The 26,417-nt window shown below is 40.1% G+C and overlaps 1 protein-coding gene across 1 annotated transcript in view; it reads right to left on the bottom strand.

The window, feature by feature from the left end:
* Positions 1–7,037: 7,037 nt before the first annotated feature.
* The window catches only part of vps50 (VPS50 subunit of EARP/GARPII complex), an 85,064-nt gene continuing 65,684 nt past the window's right edge, over positions 7,038–26,417 (bottom strand). Inside the window, exons 23-28 of the mRNA XM_079175645.1 lie at positions 18,098–18,246; positions 15,692–15,788; positions 14,829–14,987; positions 11,594–11,715; positions 7,975–8,164; positions 7,038–7,814 (exon numbers count right to left, since the gene is read on the bottom strand). Of these exons, the coding sequence (XP_079031771.1) occupies positions 7,695–7,814; positions 7,975–8,164; positions 11,594–11,715; positions 14,829–14,987; positions 15,692–15,788; positions 18,098–18,246 (837 nt within the window). The 3' untranslated portion in view covers positions 7,038–7,694. The remainder of the gene's footprint in view (positions 7,815–7,974; positions 8,165–11,593; positions 11,716–14,828; positions 14,988–15,691; positions 15,789–18,097; positions 18,247–26,417) is intronic.

The following is a 26,417-nucleotide window of genomic DNA, read 5'->3' as shown; positions in this document are numbered from 1 at the left end:
CGAGGGCCATGCACACGAGCAACAACAGCACACACAACCATGACAATTGAAACTTAGACACACTAGACCGGAGCATCCGAGCACGGAGAGACAGGACTCAGACGGGGGCACAGTTGAGCAGGATCAGATTATCCGCATGTATTTATGAGATCCTTCTCTTGGGTTTTGCCTAAATAGTGCGATTGGTTGTGTGCATACAAGCCAATTTGCTCACACGACGCCGACAAATACGCAGTGCTGCAAATATTGTAATAATTGGGGGAAAATTCAAGCACATGCACAAGACAGATGCATAATGCATCCGCTTGAGTGAGTTCACGAAGCAAACCTCAAGTTAATCCTGCAGTTAATTTGAATATGTAAATAATGCTGGCTGAGGCCCAAGTGGGATTGGACGGTGTGACTTATTCGGAGTAGGCCTCTGTCTGCAGTTTCCATCATCCACGGAGTATAAAGCCTGCCAGAGCTCAGTTAGCCAGCGCCATCTGCATGTCTGCATACAAGACTCATTCTCTGAGCACACATCTAAACCCTCAGGATTGCCAACATCATGATCAATAATGGTCAATCATGGGATGGCATATTAAATCAAGAGGGCTGCCGGTCATCTTGTTCAAAGTGCTTCGAGGCAGATGTCAACAGACTGAACTCAGAAAGACTGTGTGTCTCTTCCGGAGTGCTGCTGGGTGGGTGTTTCCAATATAACCTTTCCATACATTTTTAATAAAGCATGAATACGGTTTATTGCGTCTTGGATCGTATCACACTTTCATCCTTGACATTTGGAACTGCATTTAAACCTTTAAAGTCAACATAAATGATCATTTCTAGTGGTGAGGATTATTAGAAACTCTGTACATCTGCAGTTTCTTTACAATCCAGAAAGCTGTATTTATCTAGAGACAATTACATTAAGGAATCAAGCATTTCCTGCAAATATGGAAGCAGTTGGATGTGGCTGAAAAGGCTTTGCTTTCTGAGGGAGCTCTCAAGGAATCCGAGCAGCAACGAGATTTCCGACGGGAGAACTAATCCCGCCACAGTAAACACACACGAAAAGCTTGTTTTTCTTTTGGCCCATCAGACTTCATTGTAGCAATGTCGCCCTGTTCCCAGATCTCTGCCCGATGACTTCGGTGACACTGATGTTTTCTGAGCCCATAGAAATGATGGCCACGACTACGAAAATATTAGAAATGATTAACTGGAATTATATTTAACGTCCGATCTGTAACCCAGCTATGAGAGAGACACACTGCAGGGGAATAGACACATTAGCATTCACTGTGGTGTGTGCACACCATACAGCATATATTATATACTTCAGTTATAGAACATATTAGTATATATTTTGTATTTCTATATCTCTCTCCCTCTCAATCTCTTTAACACACACACTGACACACGGTCAGTATGGAAGCGAGGCAAAGACGGTGTGTAATTGCTGTTAAAAGAAAAGCTTTCACGGTATGAGGTTAGCTCTGGGCCTGTTAAACCTTCATTTGCCGTCGCCTTCACTCTGAATTCCCTGATGTGTAGGCCATGACTTGCCTCGGAGTAATGAGAAACAGGGAAAGCCAAGAGGAGCATGCTGGGCCTTATGATAACCCAATGATTGAAATGGAAGGTACAGTGTACAGATTGTATTACTAAAAGCAATGCGGAGGAGCCTTTGACAAATTGATGGGTGAAATATTGGTCTATATGGTAAAAGTGACAGTGAAATGCATTTTTCCACAGAAGACAGATACTGTAAGCAGGTCTACTGTCCCTTCTATGATGAATTGCTTTCATTATTTTGCCATCAAGTAAATATGAAAATACTGCAATCATTTCTGGGTCACTGTTTCGAGGCTCTCTTGTCAGCTTCAAGTGTAAAAGTGAAGAAGTGGCATCTTTCTTGTAATGTGATCATGTTTGATTTTTTTCTTTATTGCACTGGAAGTTGTAGACCTTCATTTCCAACCATTTCAGCCATCAAGTTGTCACTTTGTAACAAAAGGTCCTGTTAAAAACAGTACTCAAAGCAAAAGAGACGAATGAAGTACAACATTAGTGACTTTCTGCAGCGGCATTACAGTGTGTTGTGCTCCATTCTGTCTACGAGAGTTATCTAAAGGGCAACATGGGATTCCAGTACGTAGATCAAAAATTCTTGTTGCATCTTTTGACTCTGAGCTCAGGATCAATAAGGACAATGTTAATGTAATTTAAACGTGCAGTAATGGTGAGTCTGTGTGTTTCAACCTTAAGGTCAAACATGTTTCTTAATCACAAAGAGCGGATTGTTTGTCTGCATTATGATGAATATGGTCAACCCTGCAGATTGTTAATATTGACCCATATTGTGTATAAATGTATCCTCACGATACATCACAAACATGTAAAGAGCTCATTGGGTGCGTGACCAGGAAGTGCAAAGATAACGCTGCCCTTTAATTATACTTTAAGTCAACAATACATTGGAATACACACGACGCTCATCAGAAATATTTGCATATTTTGAAACCTTGAATAAACTGCAAACACAGTTAGATTTGGGAGATACTGTAGCGGATGGAATACAAAGACTCTCTCATTTGTTATCCGTCTCACTACTCAATAGTCATCACGGTTTGCAGTGTTGTGAAAGAGAGGACACAAGAGGGTGAGACCCATGCAATTATGTTCATGGCTCTCTTGTGAGTCATTTGCTATTAGGAAATAATGCCAATACACAAATATTAAAATCAAATAAATATTCTGTGTTTTGAAAAGTGGCCTTAAAGTTCAAAGTTTAAAGTGCAATGCCATAAAGAAATGGGATTCAAGGATCTTTTGTTGTCGTTGTGGGACAGCAGGATGTACAACAGAATGCAGCTGTAGTTGTCGTACAATATTTAATGAATACAATATTTTCATTAAAACGTGTAGTGTGCTACGAAAAAGTTACATAGAAAATGTCACAGTACAGTATGCAATAAGAATTTCATGAATTTCAAAACTCATAGTATAATCTGCCATAACAATTCCCCAAAAATTGGGATATCTGCATCATTTCAAATCAATAAAATTGCATTTTTTTCAGGCCAACCTGAACATTTTCGATTTGAGTTGTGTGTTATCTTAATTCAGCATTTACCAGTAACATATACACTGATATGTACACATCTTAACAAATCTCACAAGTGTTAGTGTTATTATGCCATTAAAATTATTCAAATAGACCTTGTAGTTAGAGAGATGCACTCCTTTATGTATGGATGTGCAATTTTTGAGCAGAGGCCTAAAAATAGGGCTAGGTAGCAAAAGGTCAAAACATCTTTATGAAATGCTGATGGCATACGATACTTTGACATTTTCATCACATTTTTATGGCCATAAAACGTCCCTATTCTATTTGCTGATACTTTAATTGGCAGCAAATGACCTTGAACTTTGAATTGACAGCCCCTTCCTCTGCGGTATGTGGAGCCCTAACGTTTCTTGAAAGGTTTTCTCGCCCTGCTCATGTTTACGACCAGTCAGAACATTTCTTTACGCTCAAGCACAGCTAGTCAAGCAACAAATTAGCAGCGACTGGTGGAACACGATTCTCAGAGGGCGGTCGTGAAAGTTCATGCAGCAGAGTCTGACATCCAATTAGCTGCTTCAATCCGAAATACCAATCAATAGGAAGGGAAATACTGGCATTATGTCCATTAAATAGTGAAAAATAGCTATTTTTATTGGATTTGAATTAATAAATGACCCCTTTCATGCATTCTGCAAGTTATCTAAAACTATTTCTGGACACTAAAGAGCCCATATTTGCAATCGGCCCGATGTAATTATATTTTGGGCTGTAGCAAGCAGAACCATTTTATTAGCATCACCAATTTGCCCAGTGCAATAAATGGCATACTCGTTTTGAACCACAAGCCATTAAGACTTTCTCGGCACAGTAAGGTTTGTGTGGTGACGCGGCTGAATCAATAAGAGTGCTTGAAGAAAACGCTCTGTGAATACACCGGGCTGTCATTATGAGAGAGCGAATGATCCGAGCATAGGTCCCTAGTTACAGTTTTCGATTTTCTGCTCTTACAGAGTGAGACACTGAAATTAAAAGGTATTCGTGTGTGTGTGTGTGTGTGTGTGTGTGTGTGTGTGTGTGTGTGTGTGTGTGTGTGTGTGTGTGTGTGTGTGTGTGTGTGTGTGTTCCAGTCAGCCTGACACCTGTTTTCTGCCCGGATATCTTCTGAGATGAACCCTCTTTCTTTTCCTCTCTTCTTTGTCAGATACGTGACAGCTGAGGGGTGGACGAAGCTATTTAGCATTTTAATTTTAATTTTTACTCTAATTATTTCCATGTTACAGTAAGAGAAAAAAATAAATGAGAATAAAACTAAGAATAAATAATAAAAGAGCCAGGTACAGCTAATGTCTATGAAGAGCGAATACCTTTGAGGTGGGGAGAGTTCTAGAATATTTTACTCAAGTAAAAAATACTGTAAAATGTACTTCAATATAAGTAAAAAGTAAATGTACTCTGAGTAAACATTATTGCATTACATTTTGGTGGTGGTGGTAAGGGGCATATACTACTGTTAAGTTAAGTGGAACAAAATCAGCAACAATACCAAACAACACTTTGCAGCCTGTGCATACAACTGTTTATCGACTAAATAAATATCCAACAAACTTCCTGAGTGTAGTCTCACTAGAATTAACCAGAACGGAGACAAAACTCAAGACACTTGTCGACTGATTAATAAATAAAAAGTGTAGGACACCACGGTGGGTGCAACAATTAAGCCGCTAAACCTAATAAGACACTTACAGTAGAATAGTAGAATAAGGTGTATACAGAGTTGTATGAACAATATACTACTACAGCCCATAAACACACAAAAGCAAAAGGAGAGCCTGCAGTTTTTATACACCATCCACATTTCATAATTTCTCCTTTAGTAAGAAATTACTAAATTCTCCTAAAAAAAAATCAACTTTGGTTATAACGTTTCGGGAGGTTTTTAATCAGGCATTTCAAAGCTCAAGCTTTTAAAGAGAAGTGAATATCAAAGAGGGTCCTATGCCTGAGAAAATATGAAACTTTTTGTCATAGATGATGACCATTGTAACAAAATAAAGCAGCTTTCACTGCACTTTCTAAAGAACTCATGCTCTAAATTCATCTGGTCATCTCAAGTATCAACCTTCTCTTTCATGTACAACCAGCACATCTCATCAGCATCTCCTCTTGTTGCCACAATTACTTTTACCCTCTGCTCCTCCACTGTCGCATCTTGTCTTGTTAATCACCCTGCAAAATAAACATTGCTAATAGGCACTAACAGCAGTTGTTCTCCGTTACATGTGTGTAAGTAGACATGAATGAAGTCTTTGTGAATGCACATCAGACAGCGTGGGAATAGAGGCCATGTCGGTCAGTGTTTGTGATTTCTATGAACCAGGCTCATGACATTTTGGCAGAGGGGCAAAAACACAGGAGCAAAGAGCGCCTGGTCTTTTATCTGAAAGGGTCACGGCACCGCAGGAGGGGTACAATCCAGCTGGGCGCCCAAATGAGTCGGGCAAGGACGGCGAGAGCAGCGGTGAAGGTTTGAGGGCGGGAGGGTCGAAGAAAGCTCTGCAAGCAAAAAGCGTCACACGCGATTCAAATAGTCAAATGCTGCCACACGAACTGCGAAAAACAGAAACTAAAAGGTCAGACCGTCACCAAAACCCCCATCAGACTAGATCCACACAGGAGCCCAGATGTGAACTCCGTTTAAGATGTTTGATTAGTTGTGTCCAGGTTTATCTGATGATAAAAAAAAAAATAGCACATGACAAATTAGGTTATTTTGCTATTTCCCTAAATGTAAATGTAAATGTAAAGTAGCCAGCAGGCCAAGTCATCTGTGTGACTATACACACAGCACACGTGTAGATGCTAGTCCACTCGAGGAGGAATAGCTTCAGCTTGATCACATAGTTGGTAGAAAGGTCGTGTTATACAAAACAGTGAGTCATCAAAGTTGTAATGAGTCCTTCACAGCTCTGTCAGTTCAACCTGATCAGCAGGCTCCTTTTAAAAGGGAGGCAGAGGGCTCGTAGCCACATTAACTAATCTCACAGCGTCCTGCTGCTGGCGGAGAAAAGCATCATTAGGATGGACAGCAGCGCTGCTGGAAGGCAACACTCATATTCTGATAAACTGCTGCAGCACAGAGACTCTAAAGGTTCGATATGATTTATAGATGATGCAGTTCATGAATGGCACATGTAAGAATAACAGAGTCCATTGTTAGTGTGTTTTATTATGTCAGAATCATTTTTGCTTCAACCTACAATTCTAACACCGATTACTGATTTTCACTATAGTGTACTTGAGCCTTTACATAATTTGACAATGTTTAAATATTTCTATTAGCATCAGTTGATAAGTTACAACCATACTGGGAGGTGATAAATGACAAAGTACACTTCCAGCGAATATCATATAAAAACCCAAACAAGACACAAAGCAAGAAATAAATACAGACGTTGTTCAAAACATTCACATTTACAGTATTTTTCTTGGAATAGTTGCAATCAAAATTTGAAGCCATATCAAAAACACCCCCCCCCCCCCCCCCCCTCCCCCTTTTGACAGTCAATCAATCACAGTTAAACTACTAACTCATGATAAATCACATAATCAGTATCTGACTGCACAAACCCACAAAACGGATTTCACTGCTCATCAAGAAGGCCGGAGACACACAAAGACGTTCAGAAAGTGCTCCTCAGATATGACGAATGCAGCTAGTGCAGATATACTCTATATCAACGCTCATTACAGCAATTTATATTATTTTCAGAATCATCATTATATTAGATTTACGTAATTCATGGACAAAACAAACGAAACAAACAAGCGGAGCATCCAATCAGGCACAACAAATACCCTGAAGTGAAATAATATACAGCAAACATATGGGCTTGCTGGAGTAACTAATGAATGATTACAGTGAACAATAACCCTGATTTACTGCATCTCCATGGGGGGGGGGGGGGGGGGGGGGGCACATCCAATCAAGCTTTAAATTAGATACTGGAGGTTTATTACTACTACAGACTCTTATTAGATCAGTACTTTGGATGTATTTACCACAAAACTTTATGGAACTATCAAATTTATCAACTCAGAAATCACCCGTAATCTAAAGATCATGATCTTATCAGATACTGAGCACAGCTGGTGAAGACAGATGGAGTGCTTCGCTTCACATTACACTGTTAGGATCCGGTTTTTGTAGAAGTTTTTTTTATCAGAAACTCAAGATCCTTATGGTCAATGAGGAGATTGAAATTGTTGTGGTTGCAGATAATGTTCAGGAAAACTTGAGCGGTTAAATGAAAATGTGAGGGCATGCATTATGGTACATCTACTGTAAGCATAGAGTAACCGCACCATGCTCGAGAGTGAACGTGTTAGTCTTGTGTTGTGACCGCATAAGGGCTGTGTATACGAAGCGACGACTAGCATTTGGCTAACATTTGAGCTTTGCTGTATACAGTAGCTCTACTTCTGTATGTGCTGTACAGCTTTGTTGAACACACCACGACATTTACTCTCTGAACAGAATAATGAAAACATTCGACGCTGAGCTCCACTGTGGGAGTTCTTCGGCTGGAGTGTCCGTCTGTGTGGCTGGTGGATACGTTCGGGGTCCGCTCCGTTCGTCGAACTATCTCTTGGGTCTGTCAATGTCATCGATGGCCGACAGGAGTTTCTGGCGAGCCTTCTTGTTTATATGTGAACCCAGACAAACGTTCACCAAGTTGGCGAGCTGCTTCATGGAGTACTCCTGCGCAAAGTCAAAGAAATGTGAGTCAGCAAAAACATGCCGTTAGCATGAGGCTACTAGCGGCATGCAGGGGTTCACTTCTTAAAAAGGAACAGTGTGTTGCATTTTGGAGAAATGGAATATAATATTAATAAGTATGTTTTTTTCTCTGCCGTCTCACCCTGTGATTCTTGATGAACTGCTCCATGTCATTCTCGGTCAGGTAATAGGCCTTGATGTAGGTCTCAACGAACTCTTTATCAGGAATGGGTCGCAGGTCGGTCAGCTTCTCCAGCTTCATGAGGAACTGTTGGAAGTCCAGCTGCATCAGGGCCCGGCCCTCGTTGCTGCATTTCTTCACATTAGCATAGCTGGAGGACAGAACAGCGGAGGAGAGAGGAGCAGATTAGCATCGCTCAAAGTATTCAGGTAGCGGTAGGCAATGACTCCAAAGCAAGTGCATTCTGCGCCATTTTTTTCTATTGATTCGTGAAAGTCATCGCAGGTGTTGGTGTCTTTTTCACCTTTTTCTACCCATAATGCACTACCTTGCTAGCCAGCCAAATCTGTCACTAAACTTGTCTGTGTTTGTATAGTGAGGAGAGAGTCGTGAGGCAATGTTTTTAAAATTCTTTAGTTCCCTACTGTGAATGTATTATGTATTAAAAGATGTCTGGTAGATGAAAATCAAAATGAAAATACTGTCAAAGCTTCAGCAGCGAAGTAAACAAAGAGATGTGTCGTACTTTAAGTTACGGGAGCAGTCGGAATCCATTAAAGTTTTTAAAAGTAAGTGTAAAAAACCTGTTTATTAATGGAAATGAAAAGAGGTGAGAGGCGTGAATGTACTTAATATTTCGGTAAAAGTGCTATTTGTATGAGGAATAATGAAATCTGCATCTCACACATTTCATTTCAGCCTGTAGAGCAGTCGACCAAGACTTTTTCTAAATGCTTCAATTTTATGCATAACACCTTGTTTGTGGCACACGTTATTCATAGTGTGTTTCATTTCATATTGTTTGTCTTTGCATGTGTTGGATTATATCAGTGTTTTTGGTTTTCTTCCATCTTGTTTCGTGACTATTTGGACAAGCAGGTTATACGTTTGTTTATGACGGAATCATCTCAAACTCCAATAAAAGGTTAAAAATAATCCCAAGTAGATCATTCTAACACATTTTAAGACTTGTAAATGCAGTGTGTATTGAAAGGCTTACATGAGTCCTTCTGTCCGTGTCTGCATGAGTCTTATATTAAATATGAAGTCAGGTTGTTCCACACAGCTGTCTGTGCCATGTCAGTAAAAGTGTGTGTGTGGGCTCGAGTACAAATGCATTTCAGTATGTATGTGTGTGTGTGTGTGTGTTGCAGGTGTTTGGCAGAGGGGGACTGTTGGCAGGTCAGTGTGACATTAGTACATTAACACACCACACGGGCAGGTCTGCTCTGTCTCACACTTTTTTGCGTTTCTCTTTTCTATTTCCATTTTCTGCCTCACCCAGCCTCTCTCACCCTCTCTCTCTCTCTTTCATCACCTCTCGCTGTCACCCTCGCTCTCGCTCTCTCACTCTCACTCTTCTGCTTGTCAGGCCTGCCAGAGTTTGCCGCTGAGTGTTTGAGCTACGGCTCAGAATGCTAACGGAGCCATTTCTGCGAGTCTACGGTAAGACGAGCGCTGGACAGAGAAATTTAATAACAGGCTGAGCGAGTCGGAGTACAACAATCAAATATGAATACCTCTCCTTGGTGTGCCAGAGATATATGCGTGTGCAGAAGGAATATACTGGTAGAATCAAACAGACGGCAGAAGTCTGCAAAACGCAGCTTAAATTTGCTGAGCATCGCAGTCGCAATGGGCCATTTGCTCATTGGAAAGGGTTTAAAAGTTCTCTTATGCAATGGGAATAACAGTGCTCAGCAAATGTGCTGAGAGCTAAACATGTTCCCTGTTCTCAGTGGGTGAGGGCAAACCCTCCACCTCCAATGTTCCCTCTTCTTCTTTAAACACTTTGCCAGCGCCAAACCACTTAACAAGCATTGTTTTTTTTAACATAAACCATTTTCCGTCAGTGCCATTGCAACCCCACCAACACGTGTATGCACTGTGTTATTTTTGTATTTTTTAATGTTACACCTTGAATCTAAAAATCTACTTCGCACATTCACTCAACACACACTGAGGGATGCGGGTGCTGAGGAAAAACACACTCTGGCGTGCTGTCACTTGTACCCGTATGTCTTGATAACAAGGGAGAAAGTGGTGGAATGCATTACAAGGGATGTGTCGAGAGCATTTTACGGTGTGTGTGAGTGGCCCGTGTCATGCATTCCCCGATGCAGAGACGTCTGACTGGCACAGAGGGTTGCCAGCACGAGGAGTGAAGGTGGCAGCAGGAATTTAGAGTGGTTTTCTTTTGGGGATTACTCCAAAAGAACCTGGTAACAGAGTCTCCAGCTCTCTAATGTACTGTAGGTAATTTCCCCTGGTCTTCATGGTGCTTGACTACATGCTTTGGAAATATATTCCCCCCCCCCCTTTTTCAATTTATGATGTGCAGATGTTCAAAGCGAGGGATAAACAAAGACAGACAAAAAGAGGAGAGAAACATTCCACTTCTCCTCGATCATTATCACTGCAATGCGATGACTCACAAATGCTGTTTGGTTAAGTGTACTAGCTTAGGGACTCTAGTTACGGCTGTAACCTGAGAGTAAAGAGATGTTTTAAAGCAAAAAAAAAAAGGGCTGTGATAACAACACATGACGGTTGACTTACAATGTCCCACGGTTGCGAGAAATAAACCACTATTGAGGTTGAGCGATCTTTGCATTTTGTGCACATTTCTTTCCTCCCTGCAGCGCAATATACGTCCAACCTGAATAGCACCGAATTGCTTTTTGAGTAGCTGCTGAGATTCCCAAATAAAGATTGAATAGACAAACCGTAGTGCTGACTTGAGGCTTTTACTATACCGATAAACTACTCTCTTCTATTCAAAGGATTTAGGATGATTGTATTATTATTAAACTATAAATATATGCATTTGTTCAGGTAAGAACTGCTAACGGGCATCATTTCCACAAAGCACCACAATTAAAAAACATTTGGGCAGGAATACAGCAAAAATGTGCATTCATAGCATGAAGGATGTTTACCGTACATTTTACCTGCGGAGCGTTGCGCCTTAAATGTGTTCGGGTAGATGACAACAGTCCTACTCAAACTTGGACATGCATATGTTTTTGTAGATTTAGAAAAGGCTGTTATTTGTGGGGGAAAGCCTGGCGAAACCAAATCAACCGAGGACAAACTGCAGTCTGGAGTGTGCTCTTACTCTTCAAGTGCTCTTAGCGGGAATAAATAGAAGTCCACAAAGTGTACAGACAAACCATCATGGCCAGGTTAAGTTACGGGATCTGGACTTGTCTCAACTCCCTGCCTCTAAATGGCTATAAAAGCTCTATCCAATCACTGAGCTGCTTGCAAGTCTATTGTCTTTTCATCAGATATTGAATATTGATATTGATGCACATATAGAGCTTTATTAAAACTTACTTCAATTATGTTTCTCGGATAAATACACAACCTAGTACATTGTACACTTCAAGTGTCAAACTGCTTTTCTGAGACTCTGACACAGATGGAAAATATTAAACTGTGTTTTTCTACAGACGTTTGAACAATAATTCATAGTGAGCAAAAAAAAAAAAAAGCTTTGGCTGCAACTTCACCAGAATGATGCCAGACCGCACAAACATCCCGTTGCTGCCGAAGAGGTGTTTTATGACGTCCTTACCCTTCTACTAGAGTCCTGTTGGCCAGGCGGATGCAGTGCTCCCACAGCACGTTGGACACAGGCAGCGGGATGCGCACATGTCTGGAAACGTCCTCCAACCGCTTGTTAAATTGCTCAAACTCCTGGAAAGGTAGAGGAGGTGAAAAAATAGATAAAAACATGTTATGAGCTTGTACAAGGTATATTAACAGCTTGTACAAGGTATATTAACAGCAGCTCCCTAAACCTACCTCAGAGAAGCTGAACAGTGTTATGAAACTACCTCATGCTGTGCGTTAAAAAAATAATAATCTGTGCGCTGCGGAGCACTGTAGCTGGGTTTAGAAACATCTCAACCGGACTCATTCATCAACTTTCTGATGTGCATGCAAGCTCTTACAGTCAGGTCTCAGGGCTCTTTTAATTCATATCTTGTAATGCAGTCATTCCCAAAAACTGGGTTGGGACCCACACGTGGGGTTGCAGGAGATTTTATTTTATTACGGTCACCAAATCAATTTGTAGAATTTATTCCATGTTCTTTAATTTAACATTTATATCTGCAGGACACTTTTGGAGTCACATGAAGGTACCTTAACGTTTGTATTGTTATGATACTTGAAGCCTACTGTTAACATTGAATCTAACATGAAAGGCTAACAAACATTATGTTAGCTTTACTGATGACACGCAATGAAAGAAACAATAAAACGTTGCCAAAACGCATTTAATTATTCTCATTTGTGAAGTATTTAACACGTGTATATTTTGAATAACACACGCAGGAAACAAAGTTGTGATTTATCTCTTTGAAATGGCCGTTTGTGGAAAAACTGCTCTATTACACACCTGAGATTACATTGAAGACGTTTTGTCACATCTCCCTGGCACATTATCTCGTCCTTTCTTGCTACAGAAAAAGTATTTTCATGGCCAAGCACGAAAAAGGATACCAGTCATGAGGGTATTGTTACAACAGCCCTCCAAAAGGTTCTTTCTTTTATGTTCCAACACAAAGAAACAAGTGAAATATCTCAGAGGAAGGTGCAGGCCGCAGGACACAAAAGATGTACTACACAGTTTTGGTCACAAGTGGCCTACAAGCTACATGTGCCATGTTTTGATGCTTCGTGTTTGTAGCCATAAACACTCTACACAGCGTAGCGCGATGCCAAGCACTTGCTGTGTACTCACTGCACTCTGAAATGTTCCATTATGGATGATATCATCCCATTAGAATATTATGTTGTTGTTTACGGTAGAAAAATTGCAGTACATACAGACTGTACATATGATGGATGTGTCTCAGGATGTGGTTTTCTAATTTCCTTACTACCTTAATTCAAACCGTGTCATATTTAAAAAATGAGGTTGGATTTGAAGGCATATGGAACTGCCATTCATTTTGCAGCCAAGAAGGAAATGTTATTCATTCACAAACAGCTTTCTGGCTGAAGCAGTTTGTCAATGAAGTCATTCTGAGGATGCCGCATTTCCTTGCCACTTTATATGCAAATCAATGCCATTGTTGAATGCTAGTGATCAACCTGAACTCATGAATAAAATATTCTCCTGTATGCAGTTTAACAAAATGTAGCACACTCTTTTTAATCAATGCACATAACACAATCGCGATGCATTACGAGCGTCTGACAAGTTGGCAGCGAGGCGCTATTAGCAGCTGATGAGGAAAGTAAACGCTCGATGTAATATGCACCGTGTCAGTCCATCGGCTGGACCATTTTGACACCTTTGGGCAGTTTCAACCAGGCCAGTGAGACAGAGATTTCCCCCTCAGGCTGTTTAGCTCATATGTTTATTCGCTCATTAGTTCCACTTAAGTGCAGAGCTGCCGGAGCCAAAGATCGCCGAGCCATTCAGGAATTCAAAAGGTGAGTTTGAGCCGATGACTAAACTGTAATTGAATATGTATATATTTATTCATCTATTTCAACAACATCTCTGTTTTGAACTGTAATTAAACCAGCAGCTTTTCTAAGACGTGCTGATGCATATATGGGGATTTGTCTTGGTTTGGTGCTGGTCTGTTCCGGATTTCAGACCGCAGCCCTTCAGACCTCTTAGTCTCTGAACAGCCAGAGGTGAGAAAACCAGTGCCGTGTGTTCTTACATCCCATGCAAAATTTATAATGGGAAGTGGCCAGCATGCATACGGCAACAGATTTAGTGGAAAACTTCCAATTCCAAATATACGTCAGGAATTCAAATGTCTTTAAGAAAGCTGAAACTTCAGGAGATATCTGCATTCAACTCTGAACAGCTCCACCACCCTGTTCTAAATTATTCACCCCATCCCAAAGAATAAATATTAAAAAGGTCCCTGAATGAATTTAAACTCAAGATGGGTCAACAAGGAACTTAAGAGTTCTTAAATTGTAGTGGAATAAAGAATTACACTTTATGTAAATGGCACAGATGTTAAAAGGACAAACCCAGATTGTATTTCTCAAATAAAACAAAAACAATGCGAGGAAAATCCCCGCTAGATAAAAGCAAATCTATTACAGCTGCCTTTTGTGTGTTCTACTTTGTGTTAAAGTGGATAGCGCCATACACAGAGAGGGCTGCAGTGTACACGATTTGTTTGGGGGAGAAGAATAAACATTGGGACAGAACTTTTACTTATTATACTTAATATAAAATACACTACAACAGAAAAAAATATATATATTTCAACAAGGATACCACTAGTCTTAGTATCATCATTCATATTCAGCTGACAAAGAGCAATCTTAATGCGGAGGTGTTTGAATATTACCTCTATGAAATGTGAGGAAAAGCTGTTCCAATGAAGGCTCTATTCCTGTCTTTGAACATAATCTTAATGCACAAAGCGGGATTAATAAGCCACTGTGACGAATTAATATATTAATATTAACAAGGGATAAAATGACTACATGTAATGTGAAACGGGTCAATCGTAGTAACAGATGTACAGATAATTATGAACTGACAGAGCGTTTTAGTGTTTTCCAGCTCATTGTTTTGGTTTTCCAGGAAGCGGCTTTACTGTTTCGGTTCACTCTCACCGCTTTCATTAACCAGCCAGCTGCTGGAAGCGACCTGCCGAGCACAAAATGCCAGACAAAGTTAGCGACTAAATTAATTTAGCTGCTAAAGATCCAGATATTTCCCTCAGGAGACGGTGGAGACCAAAAACAGAGCTAAAAGGAGAGCGAATATTCAACATAATGTCACATCAACAGTCACCGACGCATTTCATATGCAACATTACCTTTAACAGGACGTCCACATACACATTATGCTGCGACATTATCTCTCTAATGTCCCATTTAACGCCAGCCATCAGGAGCAACATTTGTTCGTAGTCGATGGCCTTTGCTGCAACAATCCAGTATATCGGTTTCCGAAGTTCACTGGCTGTAGACACCGTCTGAGAGAAGAGAGAATACACGTGTGTGAGTTATATTCAACATGTTTCTGTGAGTATTATGTATGCAGTAAACACCTTATGAGAAAAAAACACAAAGTAAAGGTCTCTTTGATTTCGCTTCGATCGTCATCAGTTGCACAATATCTCCAAGAGTGAAATCACAGGACATGACATTCATTTGCTGTTTGGGGAAGATAGATCTGTCTGTGTACCTGAAAGTTTCAAATGTCAAGTGGACAAAAAAAAAGAAAAGACGGGGGAAAAAGCTGCCGGCGAGGTCATGAGTGACAGAATATTGTCTCGGTTGAGAACAGCACTGAATGCTGGGATGCAGTTACTTATCTTTACAGAGAAACAGGCTTTTAAAACAAAGACTAAGGGTGATGGCTACAAATAAAAAAGTAAATGCAACTGGAATGTTTTTTTTTTTAGAGCATATCAAGTGAAAGACACGATGCCTATGTTACAGTCTGTTCCTTATCATGTGATTAAGTATTATTCATCAAATAAAATGAATGAAAACTGGTTTGTTACGCTTTTCAAGCCCCAGACGCAGGAACATGATGAAACGTTAAATGAAAAAGAAGGGCTTGGTTCCGCCGTAGTCAGATGTTGGATACAAACACATTTGCTGACAGTGACAACATGATTAACAGTTACTGTAATTGCACAGACTTTACTTTAGAGAACAGGTGCAAGTATACCTGGGAATAAAACTGTTGCAGGAAAGGCTTCTTTGCAGCAGGCATCATTGTGTCCAGGTGGGACTGGAGGGATTCAAACTGTTCGGCCAGAAACACACTGAGAAAAAAATACAAAACAGAAAGACATTTAATTTGATGCAGAGGCGGCATAATGTGACACATAAAAACAAAATTAGTACGTGTTGTTTTTGTATTACCCAAGAGAGGCAGATCGATCAACTAAAGCTGATATTACTTTTGATTGAGGGACCGGATATTTCGATGTTATCTGTTAATATGATGATGTGAATAGATAAGAAATGCTCATCTGCACGACCATTTCTGTACAAACGTTATCTCTGCTTCCCTTCACTGATGCTAACCTGTACCGAGATGTTGCAAAAGTATTCGTTCAGTGTAATTACTTGCACCCATTCTCCCTGTTGCAGCGATCCAATTTCTTCCGTGTGATCATTACAAATTGAATGTGATGAATAATTAAGTTGAACAAACTCCAGTGTTGTCACAACATAAACTTTCCTCGAGCATCTCAGTGAGTCCACAGCTCACAAAGAAAAGCAAAGAATCATTTCTACCAGGCAACAGGGACTTTCAAAACGAATGGATTTCAATTATCTTGAAAAATACAGTGACTAAGTGAAGTAACCGAAAAGGAATTACAGGGCAAAACAAAATCAATGCGGACAGAAATAATACCCCCATATTCCACTGTGACCACAGAAAGGCCGTTGGACTCACGCTGATCGATGTTTCATAGTTTTACCGTACACTAAATGAAAATGGAGGGAACAGGTTTGAGTTCAGGACTGAGTCTAGAGTTTAATGAGTAGAGCGAGCCTCACACAGAGATTTCTTTAGAGCGCAAACAACACACGACTGATTGAACGGTGCAATTTAATATAAGACAACAACTCAACAAGACTTCACATGCTGTCCTGCCCCAGAGTCATACATTCCTGCCAGTGGGACCGAAAACTACGCTGTCACTCCGAACATCTATCTGCCTGTGTCTGGATCGATCGACAGGAATCTTTCTGTTTTTATACCAACAAGAAGATCTATGTTGTTTTTAAAAAGGGTGGGATGTATGATTTTTAAAACATGAGTAAACATTGTGGCTGAATCATTTACTTCGATCATTGTGATGCGTAACCGGGAGCTCATTTTGGATGCATGGGGACTCAAAAGCTAAGTCAGTATTTTTTTCTTAAACAAAACTGACTTTCAGATCTGGCCATAAACAGATGATCTGTAAGGATGCTGCGCGACAGTGAATACCGGTAACACCAGAAGAAATCTTTATATTTAAAGCCATAATACAAATAAGTGCCGCCTGGTTAACGCTAAATCTGAAAACACCACATTAAACACAGCCAGCAACCCCATAAATGAGCAGAGTGGACATTTATTCTCTTCGTGGTGCAGAGAAAAATCACATTAAGGTTTGCTGGAACAGCTTGTGTTTACCTCGGCAACATGCAGTCAGGTAAGAAAAAAGCACACCCTGCAGTTCACACTTATCTGATCACGCTTGTATAAATAGAACACGTGAACAACAGCAAGATGGGCCACTGACAGAGCTCTTATCTTCAATTTCTGCTCATTGGTTTGTCCGTGGCTTAAAATGGCACATGCCTAAGATGTCAGAGGAGTTCGCAATGCACGCTAAGGTTAGCTGCCTTTTCTAATAACACTTTTTCAGACTGAAATAAACTTTCCTGCACCAGGGGATCTTTTCCTTTCAAACTTCACCTCTGCACTTTAGCTCTTTTACTTTCATTATTCTTCTGAGCTTGTTGGCCGCGTCCGATACATGAAGAAACTGTGTGTGAGAGTGTGTGGGCCTATTCAGCACTTCTGCAGTGGTGTCATCTGGGCCCTTGGCTTACAGACTTTCATTGTACAGCACTTGTTCACCGCAGACTTCTCAGGGTCCAAGAGTTGTTGCACTGACAACAGTTTAACCTAATTATGTATGAGTGTGCGCCGATGTAATAGACCAAGATAAAGAGGGAGAGTAACTACATAGGCGGCGCAAGAGGGAGAAAATAAATTCGTAAGTGAGCCACTGATTGCTAGAGTCAGACGAACAAATAGCAAATTACAGGGAGAGCCCTAAGAATTCTAATTCGGGGTAATTTAAGTTTCTCCGTCTCTCTTTATATTTTAATTATCTTTTTAGGTAATGCAAATCTTTGATCTGCAAGGCTGAATAATCAGCTTCTTTAACTCGAGAAGAGAAAATGCTTTGATGGAAATAACTGCCAGGTTACATCACACTGCAATGACATGAAACAAGCCGTGTAATGCTGTGTGCCGTCTTATTAAAGTGTAACTAAATTATGTATTTTAAAATCATTTCAATCGTGATACGGTTTACTGGAGTGTTGTGTAGAGGGTACTTACAGAGACTCAGTGGCCACCACTCTCTGTGCGAGCCCATAAAGAGTCCCACCGTTAGTGAGGACCACCAGTTGGCTGAGATGGGGGCTCGGCACCTTCTCCTTTCTGTCCTCTGCTGCACTGTGGACTGTTACATTCTCCCCCACTGCCTCCTGGAAGACACACACACATGTATAGTCATCATATTCTTGCCATTTCAGTATCCAGAGACCAAAGAGACGCTTTTTAACTTGTGAATGAAGCAATGAAATGGTTCAACTTCTATGCCTAATTGTGTGGGGTGCTTGTGCTGTTATACTTCCTGTGAAAGTGTAGTTATCGTAATAATTAGAAACAGCAGAGGGACGTGTGCAATAACCAGGGAACAGAGTTAGCGTTGGATAAAATACTGAGAAATAATGTAAGTTATTTGTGACCGTTATTCTGTCATGGTTTCTGAGGAGATGCTGCTCACTGTTACTTTAACAGTTAACCTAACAGATGGTGGTTCACTTGCAAAAGTGAAGACAAAATGTAGATGTATGCTGGTAAGCATAATCTGAAATTCAATCAACCTTGTGGAACTCTGTTGCATCCAAAGTCCACACACTCTGAAATTCTGCTGACCGGACACTCCTCAACAGCAAGCATTTATCTTCCTTTTGATATATTCCTCCACGCCTCCACATCCAGAAACCCCTTCATCCCTTCATTTTAAAAACAATTGAAATAGAAAAAGAAAGATTTCAGCCTAAATCCCTTCCCAACAATGCCAATAATCTATATCTGCATAGTAAGCCATTGAGATTCCATACAGGAGGTCAGGTTATAGTATTTCATATAAATCACATTGGCATGTAGCTTGCAAAGCCTCCTGAAGCAGCATCTGGGAGATCAATAGCAATCACACAGGTAATGAAGGAATGGGAGCTGTTAATGCTGTACCACATTCCCACATACATGCTGTACTCCTTTGCAATCTGGGTCCAATATTGTGTACAAGTACCATTATTCCAGACAACCGGTGGATCAGCTTTTATTACTGAGACTGCACAAAGTGCAGACTAACGAAGTGTGTAAATACAAGCATCATGTACAAATAAATGGTCATTTCTAATGCATCTGAAAAACTGATAAAGGGAATAAAACATGGTAACAGGCCACGTGAAGGCTAGAAAGACAGCAGGAGGTAGAATACCTGTGCTGAAGACAAAGCAGTGTTGTAAAAGCAGTGATAAGATGTCAAATAAGATGAATAAACCATAAATAGACCAGCAGACTTAGATTTATGGTCTGACCAAGACCTCCTATGTGAAAACTGCAACCTTTCCACAACCTCCAAGTTATCTCTCTGCTGCATTCAATCAAATCAGTGTCGCAAAAAACAGTCTGAAATAAAAAATGTGATCACATTTAGAACATAAAAACTTATTATTGATTTTACGTATTACTTTTACAGCTTCCCTACGGAGGGAGCAACATATCTCCCCCCAAGAGCAACATATCTCCCCCCAAGAGCAACATTCTGCCAACATCCTGCCAACATCGACGCTGTTACTATTTAAAAGTCAGAAAAGTGAGTGATGTAAAACACTGAATGGAAGGAAACACAGACGGTAAAATCTAATATTACACGCATAAAATTACAAGGTAATTATAAAATGAGAAGGCTTTTAAACTACAATTCCCATCTGAAATGATAAAATGTGATTTGTACCTTCGTCTGAATTACTAGCAGCATACTTGTACTTGGCGTATATGCAACCAGAATTGAAAGGACAAAAAGCAAACAGCGAGCTTTTGTCCCCTGCAGACTTTCCGTCCTTTGAGAAGAGGCTGCAGAGCATTCGCAGCACAACCGAAGTATCCACACCTTCACCTCTGCACAGCAGAACGTGCTGAAAATGTATTTATTCTGAACTCAAAGATGAAGAAAAGATTTTTGTTTCGTTATTGTTTTAACTTATTTATTTAATCACTGTGTGCAGGTGTTTTATTCAGTGCTTTTTAAGGATTTGTTCCATGGTAAAGGAACTGCAATTAACAGTGTAAGGGGCTCCAGGGTAGTTAGAGGACTCTACATTCCAGCCAGAGGGCTCCACCCACTCCTTCAGGAGAGCATTGGGATCAGGTGTGGGAAGAGACACACCTGGAGCTGATCTCCTCATCAGGGAGATGAATAAAGGTGAAGCAGGAAAGCTGATCAGGGGAGAACATGTGAGGAGCACGCTGTGGGAGGAGCACGCTGTGGGAGGAGCACACCTCCCCAAGACCTCCAGGGTTGGAGAAAGTTGAGACCGGTAAGTCGACTAGTGGCCCGGCTGAAATAGTACGTATTTTCTAGTTTAGTGATCGAGCTCTAGACTGAGCTAGGTTTTCTGTTTCTTGACGTGTGTTTAATTAAATACCCTGAAGAACCTGCAGAACTGACTGATTGCTGTGCTGCCACTATTTTCTGTGTCCTCCGTACCGTCCAGTTACAACATTATGAACATTAATATAACTGCAAACAACTATTATCTATGTAAATACAAATTTGTGAATTTGGGCTATACAAAAAAAATGTAATTAAAGAATTGAAATTGAATATAGCGAGTAACGTCTACCTGAGCGTGAGAGTGAGATCGTTGAGAGCCGTAGAGAGGCAATGGAAATGCTCCCAATCTGATTGCCTCTCTGATAATAGCAATCATATTCTGAAGCCTGTAACGCTTTAATTAATAGGTTTTACATCACAACAAAGTTCATGCATTTCCTCCAGTCATACTTAATAAATGAGTTAACATCTTTCAATAAACTAAAGTGCTGTGTGATTGAACGTATTGAAGATAAAGCAATATTAGCTATAGGTCACTGCTTGCTGTGAGGACTTCACAGCACATGGACGTGACTAACAGGGCAGTGGTTATGGCGGTAATCCAGAAAGGCCACTGGGACGCACTTTCAATTATGATTTTAAGATTCGGACCACGATAAAAGCGTTTAGCAGCAGCCGCCGGTGGCCATTTGTAAAGATGATGAATCAGTAGTTTTATAATTTATTATTACTACATTCCACATATCATATCGCAACACTGTGGTTAAAACATGCACACTCTGCTAGGGACACTAAAAACAGTTCACTGCAGGGAAGAAAGCAAAAACTATGAGTTTTAAAATTATTTCTATGTACATGGTTGCTTGAATTGTTTTGTATTTGAACACAGAATACAACTCATGTAACACCCATCTTCAAGTTAAAGAAATAGCTGTTATGACATCTTTCTTCTCTTTATAACATTGCATTTAATTCTGCTGTATTATGCCGACTTCAATCACTGGCTTGATAGAAAGTCACACCGATATATTCTCCCTTTTAAATCAACCAAAAATCGATTTCACTTTGGTTGCATTAGCCTGACATTACGGCGAAGTCTCGTTTGGTCTATTTTTAATCTCTCCACATGAGGCTTGACCTTTCGTTGACTGCGCCCCTGCAGCATAAACACTTCGTGCAAACAAAAAAATGGAAAAATCTTCTGAAGGAACGTCGGGAGAAATGTCGGGTTTCTTTTCCAACAGAACTCAACTCTGCAGGGATCCTTCAGGTAAAAGCAATGACTAGACTGAATACAAAAGGTGTTACAGAAAACCAAACAGCATTCATGCATTTGGGATTCTTTTCAAACTCTGAAGCAGGTAAACACATTTAAGAGCTGCTCCAAGCTTTGGCAGCTTGTGGCAGCCTCAACAGGATTTTATATTTTCGCCTGTTTGGGGTGACATGCAGTGTGGTACAGCGTGCGCCCCTGAGTGCTTTCTTCATGCTTAGAAGGTTTCATCTCCGATCATTTTATGCTCAAAATGGCAAACACTATATTATGTAAAAGCATTAACATAATTTCCCATTGTTGTTGCCCTTCGATGACCCTGAAAACAATTTGTTTGGGGGATAAACATGCAAATATTGTCCGATACTGAGACATCTACAATGTTACCGTAATATAATAGAACAATTTGAATGCTTCTGGCGGTTTTAATCTGAAAATAAATGTAAGTGATGCTGAGATGAGGAAGCTTGCTTCTTCCTCATGAATGAGCGACTAAACTTCTTTGCTTCACGGTCTTCTTAATCCTGTGGCAATTACGGCTCACAGTCATCTTTGTGGTTGATGGCAGATATGCACCAACATGACGCTGCTGGAATAATCATTTTTATCAGAAAACAGGTAAAAATGTAATTTAACGATTCACGCTTCTTAAAATAGCTTCATATATAAAGATATCAAGTCATCATTACAGACCAACTGTAAACACGTACTGCAAAAAGTTTTATGAAGACACTCGATCAAAATGACAAATGACTTCAGCGAGATGAAGGTAAACTAAGTCCGTGTGTCCAATGCATTGCCAAGTGAGTGCAGAAGAATGCCATATTGTACAAATGAAACGTCAGCGATAGCTTTTTCATACAAGGGCCAGAAGAACTGGGGATGAGGCAGATCTTTCCATATAGAAAGACTTGCAGTGAGGAGGTCATGTGTCATTTGATTTACACTCTGCATCTGCTGAAGATATTTAAAAGGAGTTTCTCAGCTGTCCCAGCGAGATAAATTGGGCTTTTTCACTGTGAAGTGTAGTAAATTGTGTTACATCGCCAATACAGGATGATGAATGTTGGTCCGTGGGGATTTTCAACATTTGCTGCAGTAAACAAAATCTTTAAAAAGGTCTGTATGTATGTACAGCATCTATATGTGGCTATAGTGTAGTACTGTAAACAAATATTCTAGTTAATCACAGAAAATATAACTCACAGGAAATATTAGAGCTAAAACTAGGAGTTGATTCATGGACAGAAGATTAATGGGCAACTATTTTGATAATCGATTAATGTTTCCGGTCATTTTTTCCAGGCAAATAAGATGAAGAAAAATCCCCCAAATTCTCTGGTTTCACTTCATTAAGTGAGAGGATTTGCTACGTTTCTCTGTTTTATATGTAAACTGAATATCTTTGGGTGTTGGAAAAAAGAAAAGCATGGTTAGCGCAAACAATCGTTCACTGCAGTCCGAGACAATGTGTACGGGTAATTGCCTTACACTTCACTTCATTGATTATTTCATACACTATCTGCAATCATGCTAAATAGTTATTGTTTAACATTGACAAGTTGAAATTCCAGTCATTAGCACGTGACATTAAATCGATTCAGTATGAATGGTTTCCTGTTCACAGAGAGAAAAAGAAAATGGAGGAAAATAAATCAAAAACACAAAATGAACATTAATCCGGTATAAGCGGTTGCGAGACGCTGCATTGACTTTATTATTACCAACATATGAATGAGTTCCTCTGTGAAAAAAACAACAACAACACATCATGTGCGCCCAAGCATGTTAAAGCAGTTCTACAATGAAAAGCTCTCAAATTGCATTTGTTGCTGTTCCCAGAGCAGTCTCTGATAGCCGGAGCCAAAGGCTGAGCACACACACTCGTCACTCGGCAGATCCTCACAAATCACCTTTCAGGGGAAATTTTACAAACACATTCCTCGGCTTTATTTCTATACAACTATATATCACTTTAGGCAGGTCATGGGAAGGAAAATATGCTTGTTTTCATTTGTCACCGCAAAGACAATCTTCGCGTACTGATGTAAACGATCATTAACTATTTGAGTTTCATAGAGAAAGAGAACCCGAGGCGCTGAGTGACCTTTGTAAAAACAGAAGAAATGATTGTTCATCAGCGTAGTGAGTCACGGCAAACAATAGGAGAAAAACGATTGTACGGAAAGTACGAATATTCTCATAATAGGCTCAGCTGGACCATTTTCTCTTTATAATCATCTGCTTTTAAGCTGCTTCCACATCACCGAACTGAAGAGGTACCGATTCCTCATTTGCTCAAGTCACACCGTCGCTCTCATAAACCCTGTTACCTGTGTTGGAATATTAATGTGTTCGGATTAACATGAGGAACAGCACAGTCTGTAATCCAAATGTAAGCAAAAGGGTATCCCTGCTTCCAAAAATCACCTGATTTTATTTTTAAAACCTGCCATGCCCCCTTGAATATACCTGTATTTTATTTTTTTTTAATATATTATCCGTTTACTAAGCTGATGAGGCTTTATTAATTTTGTAGAATGAGTAGCACATCAATCTATTCAAGAACCACTTACGTGAGCTTTGAAATTCAAACATACAATATAAACATATTTTGTAATAAGTATGGCTAATAAAAGTGATGAAATGCTGTTAAGACTCTCTTTGTATTCAATTCCATTGCATGAAAAACATGTTTGAGGAAACGCTGGTTACTCTAAAGACCAACAGCCACATAAACTACATTTCAAGCCTTGTGGGTAATAATCAAGGTTGGGTGCACTGCGGTGTACAATTTGTTCATCACAAAGGAACAGAAAGCAGTCCACTGATAAAAGATCCTGAATCCAGTTACTCATACACGAGAACAAGCAGCAGGCCCGCTGACACCTGCTGCATGTTAGTGGTGCTTGAAAAGTGTCCATTAAAGTGTTTTCTTTAAAAGATGTGATTGAAAGTAAATCCAATATTCTCCTCACATTTAAAAAAAACAAACACTTTTAACAAGCTCTAATCAATTAACCTGCCGTACCGGAGCCGACTGATTTGATTAGTGATTTTCATCTAACAGTTTGGGAGTTATCAACACGGTTACGTAAATGATTTAATCAGGGCCGAGGTAGCGGGACATCTTCACTGATGACACAATAATCAAGGTTTCACGTGCACCCACACCTGAAGCAAATGACAGAATCTATTAAAGAGTTGACCAAGATCGGATGGACAGACGGACAGATGGATAAAAAAAATGTTGTAGAAAATACAACATAAGCATGCCATGTTATTTAGCCATTAGCCCCTTGCTAGCATGGTCAAGCAGCAGCTGATGAGCCTCACTTGCGTAGGGCCAGCTCAGGTCTTTGTGAAATTGCAAGCAGGTCCACATCAAAGCGTTTCTTCCGTCCATATCAACAGACAAGTCCCCCATTTGGTTACACTTTGAATACTTCACATGAAAAAATAATCAAAGTTCACCGGTGACGTTGGAATAAAAGCTGTACTTCTGCCCATTGTATTGGAGAAAAGGACACATCTGTGTGGGTGTGTGGATCCTCAGTATAATACGAATTGATGGAGCAAAATGAGGGCGTTAATAACCCATTTAAAAGACCTTTGTAAAACGATAAGGAAAAAAGAGACTAAAATTCTCCTGTGACTGACAGATAATTTCAGTCTTTTGTTCATTTTTTTTAAAGAGCAGTGCTCCTGGATAACGCTGAACAAAAGTTCTGCCCTGAGCGTACTAAAGTAATTCAAACCTTTGACCTACAAGATGTTAATATACATCTGTCACAGATATAACTAAAAGCCACGAGTCCCAAGAAGAATACACCTACTCACTAAAGTCTCTTTTCATACTTTGCACTTGTAACATATGAACACACACACAATCATACACTGAATCTAAATGCTCTAAGCTGACAACAGTATTCTTTAGTGTAAGTGACAGTGTGTGTGTGAATGTTAGTTGGGGCAGGTGGCATTGTAGCCCCTTCCATGGGTGAATGATGACAAGTAGTGTTAAAGCGCTTTGAGTGGTCGGAAAGACTAGAAAAGAGCTATACGGTCCATTTACCTCAGGAAACTATACTTCACTTCAAGAAAAGGGGAGGATTAATGGAAAACACATGAATGAACAGATCCAGTATGTTCTTGCTTCATCACTTTTTTGGACTATGCACTACATCCTTTCGGCATAATTCACTTCACACACACACTTATTACACTTGACGCAACGTTGGCCTTCAATGTTGTTAATCCTGGCACGAGGGCATTATTGAAAACCAAATGCCTCCGTCTCAATACAAAAGAAGTTTATTTATGCTTCTGGTCTTCTGTGTGTTCTCTGTTCCATTTCTGACCAGAAACATCTTCCTTTCTCTCTGCATCCACAAGCCACGGTGTTTAAGGCCAAACTATTGTCCTGCACTCTTTGTTCCCGCGGTACAGTGTCTTTGTCCCTACCGTCAGGCACTAATAACACTCCATTGATAATCAATAATGAATGTGAATGGTACAAAACAGAAGAGCGAGTCAACACCTTTCAGAGAGAGTTTCTATATCGAAAGATATTACAGGTGTTTAGAAAACAAACACATTCGTGCCAAAAGACAAAAAACAAATGGGAATATCAGCGCTTCAAGAGGCATTTCACTGCAACTGCATTTATTCAAAGCCGAACCAAAGTTAGATCAGGAATTTTGGCCAGCAGCACCGCCCCAAAGCCTTCCGGAACAATGTGTCTACTTGATTCT

The sequence above is a fragment of the Pholis gunnellus genome (genome assembly GCF_910591455.1).
Source record: "Pholis gunnellus genome assembly, chromosome: 16".
Lineage (NCBI taxonomy): Eukaryota > Metazoa > Chordata > Actinopteri > Perciformes > Pholidae > Pholis > Pholis gunnellus.
The sequence above is the reverse complement of the archived record's forward strand: the minus strand, read 5'-3'. Positions and strand labels throughout refer to the sequence as shown.